The 24,871-nt window shown below is 45.8% G+C and overlaps 1 protein-coding gene across 1 annotated transcript; it reads right to left on the minus strand.

The window, feature by feature from the left end:
- Positions 1 to 4,148: 4,148 nt before the first annotated feature.
- On the minus strand, positions 4,149 to 19,630 carry CFAP107 (cilia and flagella associated protein 107). The gene is made up of 4 exons (XM_073585565.1): positions 19,472 to 19,630; positions 10,496 to 10,609; positions 8,664 to 8,838; positions 4,149 to 4,533 (listed from the first exon to the last, which is right to left on the minus strand). Exons 1-4 carry the CDS (start codon positions 19,580 to 19,582, stop codon positions 4,253 to 4,255), a joined length of 681 nt encoding a protein of 226 aa, XP_073441666.1. The 5' UTR covers positions 19,583 to 19,630; the 3' UTR covers positions 4,149 to 4,252.
- Between the last annotated feature and the right edge of the window lie 5,241 nt (positions 19,631 to 24,871).

A 24,871-nucleotide genomic window follows, 5' to 3' on the forward strand; every position in this document is an offset into this window, starting at 1 on the left:
CTAGTTCCTGGAGGCGGCTGAGGAGCAGCGGCGGTGCCCATCTCCCATCCCTCCCGCTCCCTGGGACACAGCAGAAGGTTAGGTAAACATGGTCTCCTGACTGAGTCCCACCCGCTGCAGCTCCCTAGTTATGTGTCATTCCTCCCTGATACAAAGAGCCGACTCCCTGCTGTGAATGACAGGACACAGGAGCTGGCTCTGCAGTGAGAGTGAGCTGAGTTTTTTTTTTTTCCTGTGCCTGGCAGCAGCTTATCAGATTCATCTTTGAAGCCTGACTGTACCTCATCTGGGAGGAGCAGTCAGGAGACAAGTAAATGTGAAATGGAAATAAATGCATGTGACTGAGTTACAGTGAGACCCATAAAGATGTGCTGGCTTCATCCATGTCTTGTGTTGTTTTTCAGGCAACACAAAACTGCAACAAGTTGTGTTTTTGTGCGTCTGATAAACTATGCAAGCACACGGATCCATTTTCGTCTCCACTGACTTTCAGTGGTGACGGATGGGACTTGCGTGTGCATCCAGTTGTCACCGTTTTCCCACATATCACTGTGTCTGCATATTTTATCACATGCACAAAAACGCAACTTGTTGCAGTTTTGTGTCGTCTGATAAACACGCAGGCACAGGGACATGCACGGATCCGCGGCTACACGTCTGGAATTAAAATGGAGCTCTATGGAGCACGGATCCAGGAGAACACGGATCCGTGTGCTTCCGTGTGCAGGGATCCATTTTGCGGCACTGAGCATGCTCGGAAGCGAGGGATGTGCTCTATGGGAAAGTGATGAAACTGTATGGGACCAGTATTATTATTATTATTTATATAGCACCATTGATTCCATGGTGCTGCACATGAGAAGGGGTTACATACAAATTACAGATATCACTTACAGTAAACTAACAATCACAGACTGATACAGAGGGGAGAGGACCCTGCCCTTTCTGGCTTACATGCTACAGGATGGTGGGGAAGGAGACAGTAGGTTGGGGGGTTGCAGCAGTTCTGGTGTTGGTTGAGGTGATATCTCTGGTAGTGGTGAGGAGGCAGCGGGGTCATTGCAGGCTGTAGGCTTTTTTGAAGAGGTGGGCTTTCAGGTTCCGTCTGAAGAATCCGAATGTGGTTGATAGTCGGACATGTTGGGGCAAAGAATTCCAGAGGATGGGGGCTATTCGGGAGAAGTCTTGGAGGCGGTTGGGTGAGGAACGAATAAGTGTGGTGGAGAGAAAGAGGTCTTGGGATGACCGGAGATTACGTGTGGGAAGATATCGGGAGATTAGTTCAGAGACTATAGATGGCCTTGTAGGTCAGTATTGGTAATGTGAACTGGATACGCTGAGGGAATGGGAGCCAGTGAAGAGATTTGCAGAGGGGAGAAGCAGAGGAGTAGCGAGGAGATAGATGAATTAGTCGGGCAGCAGAGTTAAGGATGGACTGGAGAGGTGCAAGAGTGTTAGCAGGGAGACCACAGAAAAGGATGTTGCAGTAGTCGAGGCGGGAGATGATGAGGGCGTGCACAAGCATTTTAATAGATTGAGGGTTGAGGAAAGGATAGATTCTGGAAATATTTTTAAGCTGGAGGCGGCAGGATGTGGAGAGAGCTTGGATGTGCGGTTTGAAGGACAGGGCAGAGTCAAGGGTTACTCCTAGGCAGCGGACTTCCGGTACTGGGGAAAGCGTGATGTCATTAATTGTGATAGATAGGTCAGGTAAGGAAGATCTGTGAGGAGGAAAGATGATGAGTTCAAATTTGTCCACATTGAGCTTGAGGAAGCGAGAGGAGAAGGAGGATATGGCTGATAGACACTCCGGGATTCTGGGCAGCAGAGAGGTGACGTCTGGGCCAGAGAGGTAGATCTGAGTGTCATCAGCATAAAGGTGGTACTGGAATCCATGGGACTTTATGAGTTGACCCAGGCCAAGGGTATAAATTGAGAAGAGTAGGGGTCCTAGAACAGAGCCTTGGGTGACTCCAACAGAGGGTGGGATGAGGAGGTAGTGTGGGAGTGGGAGACGCTGAATGTGCGGTTTGAAAGGTATGAGGAGATCCAGGATTGGGCGAGGTCTTTGATGCCAAAGGAGGAGAGGATCTGTAGTAGGAGGCAGTGGTCAACTGTGTCGAATGCAGAGGACAGGTCTAGAAGCAGGAGTATAGAGTATTGTCCATTAGCTTTGGCTGTAAGTAGGTCGTTGGTAATATTGGTCAGGGCAGTCTCAGTGGAGTGATGGGGGCGGAAACCAGATTGTAGATTGTCAAAGAGCAAGTTAGATGAGAGGTGGGAGGAAAGTTCAGCATGGACGTGCAGCTCCAGGAGTTTGGAAGCGAATGGGAGCAGTGATATTGGGCGATAGCTGGACATAGCGTTTGGGTTGAGGGTTGGCTTTTTAAGGATAGGCATGATTGTGGCATGTTTAAAATGCAGATATAATATAGACTATGTCCGCATGCTGATCTGTCACGCAGTGAAGGAAGAGCTTGTGCCCTATGTTATAGTGTGTTAATGTTAATAAAATGTATTGGGAGCATGTACACTACCCTTGTGTGAACAGCGCCCTATGCGGGCTTTCATTGTGCATTTTTATACGGGGCCGTCACCCCCTCCAGGAATGGGTAGGTGGAGAGTGGCTGCTGATCTGATATTTTGCACCTGTGTTGCTAATATCTTGCTTTATGGGTTGGCTGCACCTTGTAGTGCATTTGTTCCAAGATCTGAGCAGGTAGGCGGTGCTGCCTTTTTGTCTGTTGTTTACATTGAATTTTTGGACACTTTGGCCCTTCTCTTTTCCACTACAATGGGGAGTACACGGGTTGCCCACTGATGCCATCCGTGTGCTATCTGTGATTTTTACAGACCCATAGACTTCTGTGACAGTTTTAAGTTACAGTTGTGTCACGTGCCCCGTCCTGGGTGACACGGCCAGCAGGCCGGTAACTGATACAACAGGAGGCGGCACGTATAATTGTCCAGTGTGACGCGGCCCGCAGGCCGGTAACTAATACAACCAGACACAGGGTATAGGGAAAACCTGGGTAACAATAACAATGGTGGCCCTGCGATAGGGAACGGGGACGTGGAGACCTCCTGCACTCCCCTGAGTCAGTGTCTCTACACTCCTAACGTTCACTAGGCCGGTTCCACACCAGGCGCCGATCTGGAACCTAAAAACCCTGACTCGCCCTGCACCTAAACCCTCACTAGGGAAATGGTCGGTGCAGAAACTAATCCCACCACTGCACTAAACACACATAAGGAAAAGTGACAAAACAGGGGAACACCACTTAGCTTTGCTCTGTTGCCTATGCTCCCAGCAACAGAGCCCACCACCTGCATGCATCTTTTCCTCCGACTGGATCCAACACCATAATGCAGCCTTGGAGCAAACAGAGTCCACCACCTGCATGCAGTTGTCCGGAAACAGAGTCCAGCAAATGAGTCCAGCTTTTCTGCCAAAGAGTCCAACATTTTCAGCTTTCCATCAACCGAGTCCAGCATCCTGAATGCAGCTCTACACCATAGCTGCCACTCCACCAAGCAATGCCAGCCCTCCTTGCAGACACCATAGCTGACACTCTACCAAGCCATGCCAGCCCTCCTTGCAGACACCATAGCTGCTACTCCAGGACTCTCACTGAGCTGCCCGTGACTCTCCTTCAGCTCCATTCTTCACCCAGGCTTGCTTGCAAATGAGGACCTATCACCAACCGTGATTGACACACCTGACACTCTTTTATAGAGCAATCACACCTGTTACATAATCACGTGCGCAAACTAAGGTAACCAGAGTGCAATGACCCTAATGGCCACCGGGGGGAAAACTACAACTGAAACCACCACAGTGCAATGACCCTAATGGCCACCGGGGGCAAAACCACCTTTGGCACACAGCCAAAGGAAAAAAAAAAGTTACTTTGTGCATTTAATCTGTCAGATCCAACCTGGATCATGACTAGTTGTCTACCCACCATTACTCAAACATCCCAATACCCCAAAATGCCCACCTTGCGGCATATCTGCATATACACCATCCTTTGTGTCATTTTCACATGACAACATAGGATAAAATGTCAGATTCCCAATCATCCACCATACTAAGCTGTGGTTACATTTTCATAAAAAAAATAAAAAATTATTTTGAACACGCAAAGTCATTAATTAAAATGTATTATCATCACATTGTTCTTGTGGTTAATTGGTTAATCCTTGTAGACAAATTGCTAATGGTGGAATAGTCAGATTTCTATGAATTCCTTTAGGATGAATCTATTGTCAGGTTGTGGTTAGTTCTTCTAACTAGGTTGTCTGGGACTTGAAGGTATGTTTGACATTTAAAGTCTAAAGCTTTATTGGCATTATTAGGCTGATGCACAGTGCTGGACAGGATGCGTGGAGCTACACCATAGCGGATAGTCATGAGAGCAGAGGGTGGTGGTTGCCGGTATGATGCAGAGTAAACGCTTCTTGGCTCGTCAGAGATTTGCACTCTCCAGTGTTTTTGCTTTTCTTGCAAAAGTCCAAAATTGGTTGGAGGATCTGAAAAAAAAGACAAATATTATTTCGACCACTTTTTCTCCTTTTTTATGTAAATCTACTTAAATAAGACCTGTAATTTCTCATAAATATGTAATTTACCTGGTGTAAATGCCGCTGTTCTCCTGATTCTGGCGCTGTATTTCTTTTATTCCCGTGCCTCTCCATTCCCGAAATATGATCTTCTCTTGCTTGTATATAAATTTAGTCTTTTTAGCCAATTGGGCGGTATCTGCAAGATGACTCCCACAGAAAAGAGTTGAGGTCACACCAACTTGACTATCAAGACTAGATTTATATACAGGGAAGAGACGGCCATATCTCAGGAATGAAGAGGAAAAACAACACCGGATTTAGGAGAAGAGCAGCATTTACACCGGGTACAAAAATGACATATTTATGATAGGTGACAAATCCTCTTTAAAGAGGACATGTCTCCTGAAGTGCATCTGTAAATAATTTTAATCTTCATGAAATAGCAATTCTAGGATTCTTATGTATAATGTATTTTCCTCTGTTATTCCAACAAGAAGTGTATGAATAAATATGATAACTGTTACCAGTTGATAGCTTGTCCCTACATACTGACAATCTCCAATCAGTGCTGCTAATATCATAATAGACACACAGATTTGAATTAATATAAAAATAGCCGAGGAAGAGAACCAGAAAGTGGAATATAAAAATAATCTTTATTAATCCAAAAATAGAGTAAAATACAACATAAAAGGTAATCTAAAAGCAGAGTGCCCAGAAGGGGGGAAGGTATACTGTCCTATAGGGTATGTATATAATATGAACTGTTGTTAAAACAAGTGCCAATACGGCTAAATGAGAATTAAAGTCAGGAGATACTCGCTTCTTAAATATCAATAGTAAGGAGATTTGTCTCACCATGTAAAATATATGTAGTGAACAGGTATAGGGCTAGATTATACAATTTTTACCTTCTAATGTATACTGAGCTGTGGCCCAGGGCATAGTCAAGAACGGAAAAGGGGTATCCTAAGAATAGAGAGTTAAATACAGCAAAAAAGGTAAGTAGGTTCAATATCTGAATATAGAGCTGGAGCACAGCGTATGGAAAGATGGAGCTTCCCCCCTTACCCCGACGTGCGTTTCGCAGTTTCCTTCTTCCAGGAAGCTCCATCTGTCCATACGACAGTGTAGCTTCCCCTCTTCTGGGCACTTTGTTTTTGGGATAACTTTTATGTTGTATTTTACTCTGTTTTTATATTCTACATTTTGGTTCTCTTGCTCGGCTATTTATATTAGTCCGAATCTGTGTGTGCATTATGATATCAAGTGCTAGCTATTTACTATTTGGACAACATTTGATAAATCAATTTCAGACTGCGTAAAGACACACTTGTTCTTTTAACAACTGGTTGGGGAGTAGCAAAACTCTGCTATAAAGGTGAGGTTGTGGCAGACAGTTTCATGTCACAGGGCATACAGCCTGGCAAGAATGAACTCAGCAACTAGAGACCAGGTAGTTATACTGCAACAGGAAGGTCTCTAACAGGCAAGAATTCAAAGCATCCCTTGGTTGAAGTTGATGGACATGTGTCTTTTTTCAACCATACTAACTATATAACTAGGTAAAGCAGATTGGGGTTTCAAGTTGTGCTGTTCAAGTTCTTTTGAAGAAGCACTAAGAAATGGCCAAGGAAACTTAGTGCAGCAGATAAAAGACACATCATGCTCAGCTTCCTGCTAAATCGGAAGATGTCCAGCAGTGTCATCAGTGCAGAACTGGCAACAAACAGAGGGACACAGCTACATCCATCTACTGTTCGGAAAAGTCTGGTTATTAAAATGGCAGCAGGTTCTCTGGACTAATGACTCAAAATGTGAAATATTTGGTTGCCACAGAAGATAGTGTTTATTTTTTCACTAGAGAGCTGTACAATGATGAGGGCCTGCAGGCAACAGTGAACCAAAGAGGAGGGTCCTGCAAGTTTTGGGCTACATTTCAGCAAATTTAGCTGGGAAATCGTTCAGGATTAATAGTGCCTTCAATGCTGAGAAATAAAGGCAGTTACTTATCCATCACATAATACTATCAAGGAGGCTTCTCATTGGCTCCAAATTTAGTATGCAGCCGGACAAAGCCCCCAAATATATGGCCAATGTAATTAATAACTATGATCAGCGTAAAGAAGAACAAGGAGTCCTGGAAGTGAGGATTTGGCCCTTCTCCTTTCCATTTAAACAACAGACAAAAAGGCAACACTTACCTGCCCAGATCTTGGAACAAGTGCACTACAGGGTGCTCCCAGCCCATAAAGAAAGATGTTAGCAACACAGGTGCAAAATACCAGATCAGCAGCCACTCTCCACCTACCTATTCCTGGAGGGGGTGACAGCCCAGTATTATGTAGGGGAAGTGGACTGATCTATGGACCTGTCTGCAGCAGCAAGGTAAATGTACAATGTGCTTGACGTGGACTGCTGTATTTGAATGTGGGAGACAGCTGGAGACAGTAGAGGAGGGTGAAGTACTGGGTTTGGCCACTAGGGGGAAACCAAGGACAGCAGGAAAAGAAAACGGTGTAGTACTGTAGTTTTGCCACAAGATGTAAGCAGGGAGCAGTGAGGAAGGGGCTTAACATCAGCTTAAGGCTACGAAACCGCAGAGTCATGGGGGGTGGAGTTACAGGAGCTCTAGAGGGGAATTCCCAGAGAGGGGAATACAAGAAGGGGTAGAGAGTTCCAGAAGGAAGCCAGTCCAGGAGGATCTCAGGAGAAGAGGAGACAGAAGGGTGAGACGGACAGAGAAGAAGCTCCGGGGGGGACTGAGAAGAGAGAAGGTCAGGGGGGTGGCCCTGACAGGAGAGCCACAGGACAGAGAAAGCCCGGGGGTACCAGATGGACGGACTCGGACAGGGTAAGCACTGTGGTGGTAGGCCTAGGGCAGCCACAGTGAAAGAACCACGAGAGACGTCACTGTAAGCGAAAAGAGAAGAAGGAGAAAGGTACCCAGGCCTGTGCACGGAAGTTGTTGTGCAGCTGCTGTGTGGTGCTGCAAGTGCAGAAAAGTTGTCATACAGCTGCTGTTTGGTGCTGGGGTCATCGAGGGGACGGCCAATAAAGAGGACCTGTTGAACGCACATCAGTCTCTCAAGTCTGTCTGAGGCGGAAAAAGGGACTACTCCCCCGATCGGCACACGTACCTACATATACTTGCACAATAAAGGCCTGCATAGGGCATTGTTCACACAAGGGTACCGCATAGTGTCTGGTTCACAGCCTATTAGTCACGCCCCTACTTTTCGGTAAGGCGGGCTGGCCAGCACTTTCTCAATGCATCACAGTGTGAACACCCCTCATGCGAGACCAGACGTGTTTGGGCTTGGCTGCACCCCAAAAAATATAGTGCAAAAAATATAAAAATAGTGAGGTATTAATTGATATTTTTGCCAAAATATGTAAGCTCAAACAAGTCTGGTCTCGCACGAGAGGTGTTCTGTGATGCATTGAGAGTGTGCTGGCTAGCCCACCTAATCAAATAGTAGGGGCGTGACTAATAGGCTGTGAACCAGGCACTGTGCAGTACCCTTGTGTGAACATCGCCCTATGCGGGCCTTCATTGTGCATTTTTATACTGGGCCGTCACCCCCTCCAGGAATGGGTAGGTGGAGAGTGGCTGCTGATCTGGTATTTTGCACCTGTGTTGCTAATATCTTGCTTTATGGGTTGGCTGCACCTTGTAGTGCACTTGTTCCCAGATCTGAGCAGGTAAGTGGTGCTGCCTTTTTGTCTGTTGTTTGCATTGAATTTTTGGAGACTTTGGCCCTTCTCCTTTCCACTGCAATGGGGAGTACACGGGTTGCTCACTGATGCCATCCGTGTGCTATCTGTGATTTTTACAGACCCATAGACTTCTATGGGTGATTTTAAAAAAAAAGTGATGAAATTTGACGTCTCCATGATTATTTGGAGGACACAAAAACTCGGACATGTGACCAGGCGATTAATATAAAATGAATGTGCCTTCTATCTGTGAAAAACAGATGTCTGAATGAACCCTAAGCTGCGGGATCACGTCTGACATTGGGGAATACCTTAATTAAACATTTTGATACTAATGAAATGGAATAAGAAAAAATTAAAAAAAAACTTTATTTTACCAGTAGAAGGAAAGTCAGATTTCTCAGGAGCCCAGGTCAGACTGTTTCCATCCCAACTCCGAAGAGGAGGCAAAGCAGAATTTCCGTGTCTTATGTAATGGTCGTCATAGTGTGATACTAAGTGTCTAGAACCGAGCTCTCCGTGGTGTGACAGTAAGTGATGTCCTGGTAAACCCTGGAACATGGAATACAAATATGTCATTTTTTCCAGTTTTCAGTTTTTAGGAATTGGCCTATATAACAAGAAAGTCACAATGGACATGACTGCAAGTCACTGAAATCATTGGATGTGTGCTAATTACAACGGACTGCCATAATCTGGAACTAAAGGCATAATGTAAGGCCAGGGGTGTACATAGAAATCATAGGCTCCGATAGTAGTTCTAATTGCCCCTTCCCCTCAAAAAAAAATAAAAATAAAAATAGTCAGGGGGTAACAGAAGAGCATATCTCACAACTTTGCAACCTTTATAAAGTAATTTTCCTCCTACTGGAGCCCAAGATTCAATGCACCCATAAAGTATGATGCCAACAAAAGTGCCCCACAAACAATATATGATACCGCCATAGTGAATTCTTCCACAGTACCCTCCACATGCACAGTATGGTGACCCTACTGTATCCCACCCCTTAACTCCCCCAGGAAAGTATGGTGACCGCAACACAGTATGATCCTCTAACTGTGACCTCTCACACAGCCCTCCATGTAGTATAATGGGCCTACATACAGTATAATGGCCCCCAAACAGCTCTCCCCATAGTATTATGCACTCCACATAAATATTCACACTGTATAATTGCTTGCATACAGTAAAAAGGCTCCCAAATAACCTTTCAAACATTATAATAGCACTCACATAGCCTTCCATATAGCACAATCCACCCCATTGTCCTTCATTTGGTAAAATGCACATCCCATAGTCCTCCATATAGTATAATGCAATCCCCATAGTCCACCACATAATTTAATGCATCACATAGTCCTCCATATAGCATAATGCACCCCCATAGTCCTCCATATAGTATAATGCACCTTATAGTCCTCCATATAGCATAATGCACCCCCATAGTCCTCCATATAGTGTAATGCACCCCCATAGTCCTCCATATAGTATAATGCACCTTATAGTCCTCCATATAGCATAATGCACCCCCATAGTCCTCCATATAGTGCAATGCCCCTCATACTCCTTCATACAGCATAATGCACCTCCATAGTCCCCCATAAAGTATAATGCACCCCACATAATCCTCCATACAGTACTCTGGCCACCACAGTGTTCTAACAGATTTTAAAAAGATACTGTACAATACTGAACTCTCTTCCTTGTTTCCCTGATGCTTCGGTCTCTGCAGAGAGGGTTCTGACATCTCAGAGCAGTGGGCACCATGTAGTGACGTCATCGTGCCCACTTTGCTGAGATGTCAGAAGCTGAGGAACAATGATGGGGGAGGGAGCATTAGCACCAGGCCTCCCTGTCTCACAGGTTCCATAGCAGCCGCGTGGCCTGCCGCCATTGGCAGTATTCCATTGCATAAAGCTTCTGGGACACATTGCAAACTCTGTAATGTACCATTTATATCATTAGTGTTTTCTTATGTGGCAGTGAAGCCTGATGACATACTCAGACATTGGGGCCCGGGTTCAACTACAACAGCTGCACCCTCTAGGAGTACACCACTATCAGGAGCCAGGTGTGGCTGCAAGCTTGACTGCAACTTACGTGGTTAATGGTTGTCATGTTTGACACCTATTAACTATTATCATAATGCTAAACAAAACAAAAGCCCAATCCAGAAGGCTCATTTTCAATATTAAGGAACTTTTTTACCTCCATCCTTTTTAAGAAATATCTCCTCTGTATTTGGTCTGGTTTACTGCCTGAGAACTGTACAAAGTCTTTTTCGTAGCAGCTCTTGGATGGTGAGAGATTGCTTCTCATAAACTAAAAATAAAAACAAACAAAAAACACTAAAACACAATGAATGAAAATGTGTATTAAAATAAAGCTAGATGCTCAAATGTAATAATGAAGACACATAGTAACAGCCACTATTTAACTATAGCATTGTTTCAATATATTGAAATGATTACATTGCTCTGTCCCTACAAAAATAATAAAATGTACACATGCCTATGATCCTTTGCAGAAGAGTACACTTAAAGGGAATCTGCCACCAGGTTTTTTCCACCTAATCTGAGAAAAGCATAGACATAGAGACCCTGATTCCAGCGATGTGTCACTCACTGAGCTGCTTGCTATACTCTTTGTAAAATTCCTGTTTTATCAAGAGGAGATTATTGCTACAGGAGTAATAAATCTGTTGCCATGTAGTCCTCCATATTCATGAGCTCTGTGTAACCCCCCAACACTGATTGCCAGCTTTCTGCCTATGCACAGTATACACAGAAGGCTGCCAATCAGTGATGTGGGCAGGGTTATACATTATAGCTCAACATTCAGAGAACTGGTAGATGTGCAGCAGATGAGCAGATAAAACGCTATGTTTGTGTGCCATGTGCACTGTGCTTGTGTAACGTGTGCACTGTGCTTATATGACAAGTGGGCTGTGCTTGTGATGTTTGCTCTGCTTGCGTAACATATGCTGTGCTTGTGTGATGTGTGCACTGTGTGACTTGCACAAAGCTTATGTTACGTGTGCTATGCTTGTGGGACATGTGTGCTGTGCGTTTGTAGCATATGTGTTGTGCTTGTGTGATATGTGCGCTGTGCTTTTGTGACGTATGCAGTGTGCTTTTGTGACGTATGTGCTGGGCATATGTGACGTGTGCTGTGCTTGTGCAACGTGTGTGCTGTGCTTGTGTGACATGTGCTGTGCTTGCATGACTTGTGTGCTGCGCTTGTGTCGTGTATGCACTGTGCTTGTGTAATGTATGTGCTGTTCTTTAGTGGCATGTGTTGTGCTTCTGTGATACGCGCTCTGTGCTTTTGCAATGTATGCAATGTGCTTGTGTGGCGTGTGTGCTGTGCTTGTGTGATGTACAGTATATGCTGTGCTTGCGTGGCGTGTGTGCAGTGCTTGTGTGATGTATATGCTGTGCTTGCGTGGCGTGTGTGCTGTGCTTGTGTGATGTATATGCTGTGCTTGCGTGGCTTGTGTGCTGTGCTTGTGTGATGTATATGCTGTGCTTGTTTGGCGTGTGTGCAGTGCTTGTGTGATGTATATGCTGTGCTTGCGTGGCGTGTGTGCAGTGCTTGTGTGATGTATATGCTGTGCTTGTGTGGCGTGTGTGCTGTGCTTGTGTGATGTATATGCTGTGCTTGTGTGGCGTGTGTGCTGTGCTTGTGTGATGTATATGCTGTGCTTGTGTGGCGTGTGTGCTGTGCTTGTGTGATGTATATGCTGTGCTTGGGTGGCGTGTGTGCAGTGCTTGTGTGATGTATATGCTGTGCTTGCGTGGCGTGTGTGCTGTGCTTGTGTGATGTATATGCTGTGCTTGTGTGGCGTGTGTGCTGTGCTTGTGTGATGTATATGCTGTGCTTGTGTGGCGTGTGTGCTGTGCTTGTGTGATGTATATGCTGTGCTTGCGTGGCGTGTGTGCGGTGCTTGTGTGATGTATATGCTGTGCTTGCGTGGCGTGTGTGCAGTGCTTGTGTGATGTATATGCTGTGCTTGCGTGGCGTGTGTGCTGTGCTTGTGTGATGTATATGCTGTGCTTGCGTGGCGTGTGTGCTGTGCTTGTGTGATGTATATGCTGTGCTTGTGTGGCATGTGTGCTGTATATGCTGTGCTTGTGTGGCGTGTGTGCTGTGCTTGTGTGATGTATATGCTGTGCTTGTGTGGCGTGTGTGCTGTGCTTGTGTGATGTATATGCTGTGCTTGTGTGGCGTGTGTGCTGTATATGCTGTGCTTGTGTGGCGTGTGTCTAGTGCTTGTGTGATGTATATGCTGTGCTTGTGTGGCGTGTGTGCTGTGCTTGTGTGATGTATATGCTGTGCTTGTGTGGCGTGTGTGCTGTGCTTGTGTGATGTATATGCTGTGCTTGTGTGGCGTGTGTGCTGTGCTTGTGTGATGTATATGCTGTGCTTGTGTGGCGTGTGTGCTGTATATGCTGTGCTTGTGTGGCGTGTGTGCTGTGCTTGTGTGATGTATATGCTGTGCTTGCGTGGCGTGTGTGCTGTGCTTGTGTGATGTATATGCTGTGCTTGTGTGGCGTGTGTGCTGTGCTTGTGTGATGTATATGCTGTGCTTGTGTGGCGTGTGTGCTGTATATGCTGTGCTTGTGTGGCGTGTGTGCTGTGCTTGTGTGATGTATATGCTGTGCTTGCGTGGCGTGTGTGCTGTGCTTGTGTGATGTATATGCTGTGCTTGTGTGGCGTGTGTGCTGTGCTTGTGTGATGTATATGCTGTGCTTGTGTGGCGTGTGTGCTGTGCTTGTGTGATGTATATGCTGTGCTTGTGTGGCGTGTGTGCTGTGCTTGTGTGATGTATATGCTGTGCTTGTGTGGCGTATGTGCTGTATATGCTGTGCTTGTGTGGCGTGTGTGCAGTGCTTGTGTGATGTATATGCTGTGCTTGTGTGGCGTGTGTGCTGTGCTTGTGTGATGTATATGCTGTGCTTGTGTGGCGTGTGTGCTGTGCTTGTGTGATGTATATGCTGTGCTTGTGTGGCGTGTGTGATGTATATGCTGTGCTTGTGTGGCGTGTGTGCAGTGCTTGTGTGATGTATATGCTGTGCTTGTGTGGCGTGTGTGCTGTGCTTGTGTGATGTATATGCTGTGCTTGCGTGGCGTGTGTGCGGTGCTTGTGTGATGTATATGCTGTGCTTGCGTGGCGTGTGTGCAGTGCTTGTGTGATGTATATGCTGTGCTTGCGTGGCGTGTGTGCTGTGCTTGTGTGATGTATATGCTGTGCTTGCGTGGCGTGTGTGCTGTGCTTGTGTGATGTATATGCTGTGCTTGTGTGGCATGTGTGCTGTATATGCTGTGCTTGTGTGGCGTGTGTGCTGTGCTTGTGTGATGTATATGCTGTGCTTGTGTGGCGTGTGTGCTGTGCTTGTGTGATGTATATGCTGTGCTTGTGTGGCGTGTGTGCTGTATATGCTGTGCTTGTGTGGCGTGTGTCTAGTGCTTGTGTGATGTATATGCTGTGCTTGTGTGGCGTGTGTGCTGTGCTTGTGTGATGTATATGCTGTGCTTGTGTGGCGTGTGTGCTGTGCTTGTGTGATGTATATGCTGTGCTTGTGTGGCGTGTGTGCGGTGCTTGTGTGATGTATATGCTGTGCTTGTGTGGCGTGTGTGATGTATATGCTGTGCTTGTGTGGCGTGTGTGCTGTGCTTGTGTGGCGTGTGTGATGTATATGCTGTGCTTGTGTGGCGTGTGTGCAGTGCTTGTGTGATGTATATGCTGTGCTTGTGTGGCGTGTGTGCTGTGCTTGTGTGATGTATATGCTGTGCTTGTGTGGCGTGTGTGCTGTGCTTGTGTGATGTATATGCTGTGCTTGTGTGGCGTGTGTGCGGTGCTTGTGTGATGTATATGCTGTGCTTGCGTGGCGTGTGTGCAGTGCTTGTGTGATGTATATGCTGTGCTTGCGTGGCGTGTGTGCGGTGCTTGTGTGATGTATATGCTGTGCTTGCGTGGCGTGTGTGCTGTGCTTGTGTGATGTATATGCTGTGCTTGTGTGGCGTGTGTGCTGTATATGCTGTGCTTGTGTGGCGTGTGTGATGTATATGCTGTGCTTGTGTGGCGTGTGTGCTGTGCTTGTGTGCTGTATATGCTGTGCTTGTGTGGCGTGTGTGATGTATATGCTGTGCTTGTGTGGCGTGTGTGCTGTGCTTGTGTGATGTATATGCTGTGCTTGCGTGGCGTGTGTGCTGTGCTTGTGTGATGTATATGCTGTGCTTGTGTGGCGTGTGTGCAGTGCTTGTGTGATGTATATGCTGTGCTTGCGTGGCGTGTGTGCTGTGCTTGTGTGATGTATATGCTGTGCTTGTGTGGCGTGTGTGCAGTGCTTGTGTGATGTATATGCTGTGCTTGTGTGGCGTGTGTGCTGTGCTTGTGTGATGTATATGCTGTGCTTGCGTGGCGTGTGTGCTGTGCTTGTGTGGCGTGTGTGCGGTGCTTGTGTGATGTATATGCTGTGCTTGTGTGGCGTGTGTGATGTATATGCTGTGCTTGTGTGGCGTGTGTGCTGTGCTTGTGTGGCGTGTGTGATGTATATGCTGTGCTTGTGTGATGTATATGCTGTGCTTGTGTGATGTATATGCTGTGCTTGTGTGGCGTGTGTGCTGTGCTTGTGTGCTGTATATGCTGTGCTTGTGTGGCGTGTGTGCTGTGCTTGTGTGATGTATATGCTGTGCTTGTGTGGCGTGTGTGCTGTGCTTGTGTGATGTATATGCTGTGCTTGTGTGGCGTGTGTGCTGTGCTTGTGTGATGTATATGCTGTGCTTGTGTGGCGTGTGTGCTGTGCTTGTGTGATGTATATGCTGTGCTTGTGTGGCGTGTGTGCTGTATATGCTGTGCTTGTGTGGCGTGTGTGCTGTGCTTGTGTGCTGTATATGCTGTGCTTGTGTGGCGTGTGTGCTGTGCTTGTGTGCTGTATATGCTGTGCTTGTGTGGCGTGTGTGCTGTGCTTGTGTGATGTATATGCTGTGCTTGTGTGGCGTGTGTGCTGTGCTTGTGTGATGTATATGCTGTGCTTGTGTGGCGTGTGTGCTGTGCTTGTGTGATGTATATGCTGTGCTTGTGTGGCGTGTGTGCTGTATATGCTGTGCTTGTGTGGCGTGTGTGCTGTGCTTGTGTGATGTATATGCTGTGCTTGTGTGGCGTGTGTGCTGTGCTTGTGTGATGTATATGCTGTGCTTGTGTGGCGTGTGTGCTGTGCTTGTGTGATGTATATGCTGTGCTTGTGTGGCGTGTGTGCTGTGCCTATGGAATATGTGAGCTTTTCTAATATGAGCACAACTTGTTTTTACTGTATGATGTGTTACTTAAGGGAGGGGCCATAAATTATTCTCACACAGAGGCCCTTTACTCTCAGTGTCTGCCCCTATATCAAGAGATTTTTCTTTGATGTGCCATTTGCCAGGGTGGTGTTTTACTGAATTTTCTAATCAGAGAAAACATGGACGTCTTCATAAATAAAGAAGAAATTAAAGATGGGTGCCAACTATGTACAATCGCACTGTGAGCACTGCCCAAATTCTGTCTAAATAATGTATAAGGGTTGTAGAACAATTCCCTTCTCCAAGCTATGACATAAATATGTATAATGAATATCGCCACCTTGTGGTTATTGCCATTTTTAACATCTGTATATACCGTAATATTTGAGTTCCTGATTTATGGGTCCTTGTATCCTGACCTGTCACACTGAGGATGACACTGAAAATGCTGCTCACAAATCTAGATAATTTAGATGACAAGCTGTGCAGGATTTTCTTTCTAGAACTCTGAGGCCCCTGAATTCTGACAGTTCTGCAATTGTTCCTAGTGGAGCCTTCCAGACAGTGGTGCTGCTAGTTAGCACCAGTCGTTAGGTTATATAGATAATTGCAGATTTTAGTCCGATGATCCTGGCAGACAGCTGTGGTGGCATCAGACATTGCCTGGTACATTGCACAGACAGTGAGGGGGCTGCGCGGATTCTGCGGTGCTCAGAATGTGCTGTCGAGGAGTAGGGAGGGCAGTTGTTAAAAACATGGAATGAAAAGCAAGATGACCTTATGGTTAGCAATGTCACCTCGCAGTGCTCAGATCATGGGGTTTACCAAATAGAACATTGCCATCGCATATGTATGTGCTTCCTGTGCTTAGGGGTCCCCCCAAAATTCTCCAATATACCCCACATTCCAAAATTATACTAGTTGGGTAATCTGTTTGCTGTGCAAGTTTCCATAATCTGTCCTTCTGAGACAGGAAAATTAGATTGTGAGCTCCACTGGGGACAGGGTCTGAGTGAGTGAGGGTAATCTATGTACAGCAAGGCAAACCTCAGTGAATGGACACTTTATTAGAGGCACTGGCCTACCACCCATCACGTTAACCTTCTTTGGTCTTCAGAACTGCAGCTATTCATTGAAGAATACACTCCCGTAGGGTTTGAAATTATTCTGTACGAATTTTGGCCCATGAGGGAGGTCGGAGAGCGACTCACAGTAGCAGCAAATTAGGCCGGGGTCACACTAACCGACGCAAAATACAGTCAGTATTTTACAGGCGTAATACGGATGAATGGCCCGTATACAGTGCTCCATATGTCATCCGTAATCAAGGTGTGGTCGCGTATTTTGCGCATGTCAGCATCCGTATGTAATCCGTATGGCATCCGTATGGTGAGATTTTCTCGCAGACTTGCAAAATGGACATATAATGGAGCCCTATGACAGGGTTTATAACAGAAACCAAAGAATAGATATAGACACATAGAATGCATATATATATATATATACACACCGTATGTATTCTATGTGTATATATCTATTCTTTCGTTTCTTTATTAAACCTGTCAGTGTGAGTTTACTGTATAGCGCACTGAATTGCCGGCTTTGCTAAAAGACACCTGGTGCGTATTTCTCGCAAGTCACATGTGTGGTCCGTATGTAATCCGTATTTTTTGCGCACGCATAGACTTGCATTGGCGTACTACGGGCGTAGTACGCTGACAATCGCAGCATGCTGCGAGTGGCACGGAGCGTATAATACGGATGACAAATATACGGCTGGTGCGAGGGACCCCATAGAGAATCATTGGTCCGTGTCTAATGCGTGCTTTTAGCGCCTCTCTCTCGGCCGTATTCCTCGCCAGTGTGACCCCGGCCTTAGATGGAGGTACTGACATGTCCTGAATGGCCTTATCTACCTTATCCCAGAGACGTTCTCTAGGTAGCTCCGAAGACCAAGGAAGAAAGAAGCAGTCATGATCATGTTCCCATGTGGCAATGGTACATTGTCCTTCTGCCATAGGGTAAACTACTGCCATAAAGGTTGGGTACAATGCTTAGATAAGCTCTTGGTAAGGACCCATAATGTGCCCAAAAAACAATTCCCCAAACCATTACTTCACCTACATAAGTTGGCACCTGTCAGGAAGGGTTTACCGATTCATGCCGCGCGTGCAAAATTCTGACCCTCCCATGGGCATGATACACAAACAGTCTGGATACATCTGACCAATGTTTTTCCGTTGCTGGATGATGAAGTTTTTGCTCCCTTTTGTCCACAGTAGCCGCTGAGGGCTCCTCCCATGCCTGGGCTCCTGGGAGGAAATAAGTTAATTTTCTCCTAGTAAACGCTATTGAGCTGCAGATTAATGGTATATCTGTAGGTAAATAGTGCTTTCCGAGGTGACACGCTCCTTTTAAGAGTCCTACTTCTTGTTGGGCAGGTGGACGTAGCAGGAATAGACTAAGGCCGGTTTCACATTTGCGCTTCAGGGCGCAGCGACGACCTGCGCACAGCCGTCGCTAAGCCCCGCCCCCTGCCGCGCCTCTGCCGGTAGCTCGCCTCCAGGCGCATGGCGCTATATGCATCATGCGTCCCCTATCTTTATCACTGAGGACGCAGGCCGTGCGCAGTATGCATTTTTGCGGCACCTGCGACCTTTTGACGGTGCGCCGACCAGCGCCAAACGCAACCTGTTGCAATTTGGTTGCACTCGGCGCACCGTCAAAAGGACGCAGGAGCCGTAAAAACGCATACTGCACACGGACCGGGGCGTCCTCAGTGATAAAGATAGGGGACACATGACGCATGCAGCGTCATGCGCCCGGAGGCGGAGCTACCGGCAGAGGCGCAACAGGGGGCGGGGCTTAGCGGCGGCCATGCGCAGGCCGTCGCTGCGCCCTGAAGCACAAATGTGAAACCGGCCTTACTCAGACACTGTCTTTTGCATAGAAACCTTCTTAGCTTATCATCTGAGCCTGCCCCAAAAGGTCCTTGTGAAGAAAGAGGGAGCACATGAGACAACACATATTGTGAATGGTGGCTCCTGTATCATATACTGTGTACAGAGGTCATATTTCCTTGGAATCCTTTCTGTGATGATAATGAAACTGCTGAAAAGTCTTCTACACAGAAAAGCAAATGTGAATCTCTAGTATAAGATGATTCATTCAGTGTAAAAATTGCAAGATTTTTTTAATTTCTTTTATAGCTACAGAATGATTCAAATAATTGAATATATATATATATAATTAGCATAAAAACCTGTCATTTTCTGAGGACACATTCTCCTTAAGTGTATGTAACCTTTTTTTAATAATTATTATATGGCTCTGATTGACATCGTGCAATTCAGGATCTTTTATTTTAGCTCTTTTATTTAAACCTGTAACATGTTTAACCCTACTTGTATTCATTTTTTTTTGTATATACTTTACATTTACCTGAATTTTATCTGTAGTTTTTATCAGAAAAAAATATTATCTTTCTTGTTCACCTGATCGCTCCTATAAAATAAAAAAAAGCTTAAAACGAAAAAAAAACAAAAACATGGAAAGAACCCTTGCTCTTCATAAGGTAAAGGGGCTAGATGAAAAAAAAGCCCCTATATTTTTATGTTTTATGGGGGCATCCCATTTGGGTGATTACATCTATTAAAAGACTGGGAAACCCCATCTAGCAAGTCATGGCAGCGAAGGAATATGGAACGGGACCAAATGAAGAGGGGGCAGTGAGTGTTTTTTTGGTGTTTTTGAATGACAGGAGCAGGTGGGTTGTAATCAAATAATATAGTAGGTGATCAAAATAGGACAAAATTCCCTTTCCCCAATTTATAACCTTGCTATTTGTACCACAATGACACCCTTTGTCCCAGCCTTGCTACATGGATACATGGAAAGTACCTTTTTTCTCTCCTCCGCCCAGTTTCCAATGAGCACTTTGTTAGAATATCTCTGCTCAATCCTCCATCCCGGCAGAGATCCTTTCCTAGCACAAAGGGGATATGCCGCCATAGTGAGACTGGATCTGTCTGCTCTCTGGAGATCACATCTCACTGTTCTGTCTTCAGTCAGAATGTTTACTGTTGCCATGGGAACCACAATGACAGCTCAGTTCCATTCATCAGCAGATATCCAATGGATACGTTGTATCAACCTCCTAAGAAAAGTAACAATTCACCTACACCTACCTAATACAGTGTCAAGTTCACGTAAACAGCGATTACCCTTTAGCTCCTTAACCTGAGCTTTTTCGTCTTAAATGACCAGACACCATTTAGAGATTTTGCGCACATTGTAGTTTAACGCCTTCACCCCCAAGCCTGTTTTCCCCGTCTTGACCACGCCAAATTTTACAATTCTGACCATTGTCACTTTATGTGGTAATAACTCTGGAACACTTCAACAAATCCCAGTGACTAAGAGATTGTTTTTTTCATGACATAGTTTACTTCTTTTTAATGGTAAAATTTGTACGATATGACTTGCATGTACCGTATTTTTCGGACTATAAGACAGACTTTTTTTTCCCCAAAATTTTGGGGGAAAATGGGGGTGCGTCTTATAGTCGGAATGTACTTACAGTTAGCGTTGTGGCAGCAGTAGTCGGGCGATTCTTCCAGTGGTCCGACGCTGCAGGGCGATGATCTTGCTCCCATTCCAGCCTGGTGCGGTAGATTCGGTGGTGCTAGGTGCTGCGGGGGGCGCTGGCGACATTATGTGAAAGTCCGAAGCCCCCGCAGTTCTATTGCCTCAATGCTGTGGCCTCTGGGAAAATGGCCACCGAAGGCTGCGCATGTGCAAATTGAGATCTCGGCTCCGAGATCTCAATCTGCGCCTGGGTAATCAATCTGGCCTCAGGGAAAAAGCCGCTGAAAGTGGCGCATGCGCAAATTGAGATCTCGGCTCCAAGATCTCATCTCCCAAGATCTTAATCTGTCTATGCTCCGCCTCCGGTGGCCATTTTCCCAGAGACCACAGCATCAAGGCAAGACAACAGAACTGTGGGGGCTTCGGGCTTTCACCTGAAGCACCGTGCACCCCTGAAACTGCCGCACCATGATGCCAGAGCCCCCCAGCAGCACCGAGCACCGCCAAAACTGCCACACCAGGCTGGGATGGGAGCAAGATCATCGACCTGCAGCATCGGACCACCGGAAGAATCGCCCTACTCCTGCTGCCACCAGCGCTGCCGATCCCTCCCCGGGTAAGATGAATTCAGGACTGTAAGACGGACCCCCATTTGAAGCATTAATTTTTTTTCCCCATTTTCCTTCTGAAAATTTCAGGTGCGTCTTATGGTCCAGTGCGTCTTATAGTCCGAAAAGTACGCCTTCACCCCCAAAAGTGAAAAAAAGTTGGAAATTTGTCAAATTTTGAAAATGCTGCAATTTTCAAACTTTTAATTTTAATGTCCTTAAAACAGAGAGTTATGTCACATAAAATAGTTAATAAATAACATTTCCCACATGTCTACTTTACTTCAGCACAATTTTTGAAACATAATTTTTTTTTGTTAGGAAGTTAGAAGCGTTAAAAGATGATCAGCATGATCAACAATTTCTAATTTTTCCATCATATTTACAAAATCATTGTTTTCAGGGACCACATCACATTGGAAATGACTTTGAGGGACCTATATAGCATAAAATACCCAAAAGTGACATACTGTAATTCAAAAACTTCACCCTTCAAGTTGCTCAGAACCACATTCAATATGTTTATTAACACTGTATGTGCTTCACAGCAACTGAAGCAATGTGGAAAAGAAAAATTTTCAACTTTTTTCTCAAAAAATTTACAAAAAATGGTTCTCTAAGTTTGTTATGCAATTTCTTCTGAGCATGCAGATACCCCATATCTGAGGAAAATCTACTATTTGGGCACATAGCAGAGCTTGGAAGAGAAGGAGTACCGTTTGATTTTTTTAATACAAAATTAGCTGGAATCGAGAGTGGTCACATGTCGCATTTGGAGAGCCCCTGATGTGCCTAAACAGTGGAAATCACCCACAAGTGAACCAATTTTGGAAACTAGCCCCCTCATGGAACTTATCTAGATTTGTGATGAGCACCTTGAACTCTCAGGTGCTTCACAGAAATTTATAACGTTGAGCCATGAAAATAAAAAATAAAAAATTTTTCTTTTAGCGCCAATTTTTTTATTTTAGCAAAGGTAACAGAAGAAAATGGACCTCAAAAATTGTTGTGCAGTTTCTCCTGAATACACCGATATCCCATATGTGAGGGAAGTCTACTGTTTGGGTGCATGGCAGGGCTTGGAAGGGAAGGCGCACCATCTGACTTTTTGAACGCAAAATTGTCTGGAATTGGCATCGGATGACATGCCGTGTTTGGAGAGCCCCTGATGTGCCTAAACAGTGTGAGGGTAGGGGATGATAGAACAGAGCAAAAAAAATCCTGGAAAACAGAAAGCACGGAAGCTGATCAGAGATTTGTGTCACTGATCAGCAATCGGCAGCTGCAGGAAGCATGAACAAAAAAAAACCTGCCAAAATTCTAGCAATCAAGTACTGATCAATGCTCGGCGGCAGAAGAGGGAGTGGGGAGGGGGTTAGGTTTTAGGTGAGAGGGGGAAAGAGGAGTGAAAAGGAAGGGAAAGGAGGAGGAAGGGGATTTGGGTGGATTAGGAAAGATTAGGCATCAGTAACAGATCAGGGAAGAATCAGGAATGTCTTCTTTCTTCATCAGTAGCAGCAGTGATGGCAAAGGTTTCAAAAAGTCTGCGGCACCACAAGGCCCAACACAGCCTTGAGGATATGTAGGGTGGTCATACTAAGGTCAGATCGCATCTGTGAGCTCTGATTGATGCGATCAACGATAACTTGCGAACGCACCAATCAGAGCTGGGCTTGGTGAAGCTGCCATTACTAGGCTTCAGCACAATTCTGAATAGCCAATCACAACAATCGTAGTTAAGGTGAGGTCAGTGGGGGGCATTGCCACTCCGTGTAATGATGACTCCCTGTGCCATGCTGCAAGATTCAGCAGGCACCTTAATGCGATCACCGTGACTGGGGTCGCGGTGCGACATTAAAGATAGGACATATTCATATGTTCAAGGTCAGTAAGTACCTATCAGCAGGGATGCATGGATATGTCCAGTGTCTGACTGGGGTGCCAAAGGCCCCCCGGAAACATTCACTTTGGGGGCCCAATTTTCACCTGCATACAAATATTACACTAACCCCGTTCACAAATTTACCTATATCTCTATATAATAATACACTGGTGTGATGAAGTAGTTAACTGCTCCTACCCCCCCCAGGGCCTGTAAGCATATTGAAGAAATCAGGATTTAGTGCTCCAATGTGGAATAGCAAGGCCTTTTAGTATGATAATGAGATAAAGCCAAAGCAGAACTTCAAAGCTTGAGTAGGAGCCACGCCAGCATGGGGCAGGAAGGTGCTTGGGGGCTTCAATTAGAATATACCTGTCAGCTGGACACAGAAATACACATCCATTGTCACTCCCAGCCTCTTCGACTCCATCCTAGGATCATGGATTATGAGCACACCTTTCGAGTTATAGACTCGTAAAAAATATCCTCGTGACCCTGAGGAAATTGCACATCTGGCAGTGCGACTCCTGAGTCAGTGATGGCTCTGGGACCTGAGATATAGAGATTGGCCCTCCATAGCGACCCAATGGGGCCATGTTTTCTTTCCACACGACAGGCAAAACAAACCGCATTCACTGGTACCTCTTGTGTCCTGATCCGGTCATGCTGTAGAAAGTTACCCCCTTTCTTAGATATTAGGAATAAGTTCTGCAGGGAGCTAAAGGGTGGAGATTATTAGCCCACCCTCTGACGCAGGGGGAGGAACCCAGCATGCTTAAGAACTAGCAGCACATGTCAGAGACACTCACTCTCTCACAGAAGAACCAGACGATGATGATCTAAGAAGGAACTGGGGACAGATCTGCCAAGGGGAGCAGCGGCCCGCGCTTTGGGGTCTATCCGGCAACTAAGACTCTTGTGCCTGTGGACTGCAGAGCTCCACGCACCCACATGCAACCTACAATCTGGTAAATTGACCTCCAGCTTAATATCTCTAAGTCTTGTACCCTTATTGTTTTATTTTACTCTGACTGCAAATCCACTGTAATTCCATTTTATAGCTTATTGTATATTTCTGTAATTATCTTGGGCTGATGCTTTTACTCTGATTACGAATCTTAGAATACCCAGCGGGTAACAGGACATCCTCCCCGGCAGCCATTTGCGCTTGGTGCAGTTCCCTTACTGACCTGAGAGACAAAGGGGGTGCCGGAGAGCTGTGCCTGTGTAGTTACGTCACATTGGTGACGTGGGAGGAACAGGTCCTGTCCTCCACAACTGGGTAGTTTGGTTAATGAATGATGAGACCCTGCTTTTTTCTGTACAGAGTAAAACAAGTGAATTATGCCAAGCACTGCTCATGCAGGGTGATTGGGGGCCCAGATCTGCACAGGGGCCCACTGGGGGATTGCCCTGTTACCCTATGGAACAGTCCGAGTCTGGATGCATACCAGGTCGTGAAGGGGTGTGTTTCCTCTGACTCTGACCTGTGTTCAGACTAACACAGACCTATACTACAGAAAGCTCCTGCTTTCAGGCTTGCAATCCAAAACACTGACACAGCCAAACCTCAACTCAAAGTTTAAATGCGAATCGTGGACATGGGTCACTTGCAAAACCCAAAGTGGAGGGAGAGATCTGCCCCACTACCATGCTGAAGATCTCTCAAAAAATAAAAGCCCATGTCAGGTTTTCTTAAATTGGACCTGGTCAAATAGCTTGACCAAATCCACACTCTCTTTTATTTTGCATTGCAAATACAGCTGTAGCAGGTTCATTATGCTTCTAAGCACATCATAGAAGGATACATAAAGGCCCTCACATATAATTCCCCTCACTGTCTCACAATATATATATACATCTATATATAATCGTCTTATGGTGTCTGTCTGTCTGTAACCGAAATCCTGCGTTGCTGATTGGTCGTGGCCACCAGGCCTTGACCAATCAGCAACAGGTGCAGTGCGCAGGTGCAGTCCTCAGTTAGAAGGACGCACGCCACCACAACCGTCGGGAGATCATGGTCCAGAGGAGAAGAGACTCATTCAGACCCTGGGTACCATAAACGTGTAAAAAATAGAATTAAAATAAAAAAAGTGATATACTCACATTCCGACGGCCTCCGGACTTTTTCTCTACTCTCTCGGCATCTTCCGTTCCCAGAAAGGCTTTGCGCCAAAGACCGCGAGAGTGACGTCAGCAGCGGTCTTTGGCGCAAAGCAT

The sequence above is a fragment of the Dendrobates tinctorius genome, unplaced genomic scaffold (genome assembly GCF_039654945.1).
Source record: "Dendrobates tinctorius isolate UK_male_01 unplaced genomic scaffold, ASM3965494v1 ptg000086l, whole genome shotgun sequence".
Taxonomy (NCBI): Eukaryota; Metazoa; Chordata; class Amphibia; order Anura; family Dendrobatidae; genus Dendrobates; species Dendrobates tinctorius.

What these genes read in the sequence shown, in the direction of transcription:
- CFAP107 (XM_073585565.1), bottom strand. Translation starts at nt 19,582, where the DNA reads ATGGCGGCATATCCCCTTTGTGCTAGGAAAGGATCTCTGCCGGGATGG. An exon ending in GGGCGGAGGAGAGAAAAAAG is followed by an intron (nt 10,610 to 19,471) that starts GTACTTTCCATG and finishes TTTTATTTTTAG; the next exon opens with TTTATGAGAAGCAATCTCTC. An exon ending in ATTTCTTAAAAAGGATGGAG is followed by an intron (nt 8,839 to 10,495) that starts GTAAAAAAGTTC and finishes TCCATGTTCCAG; the next exon opens with GGTTTACCAGGACATCACTT.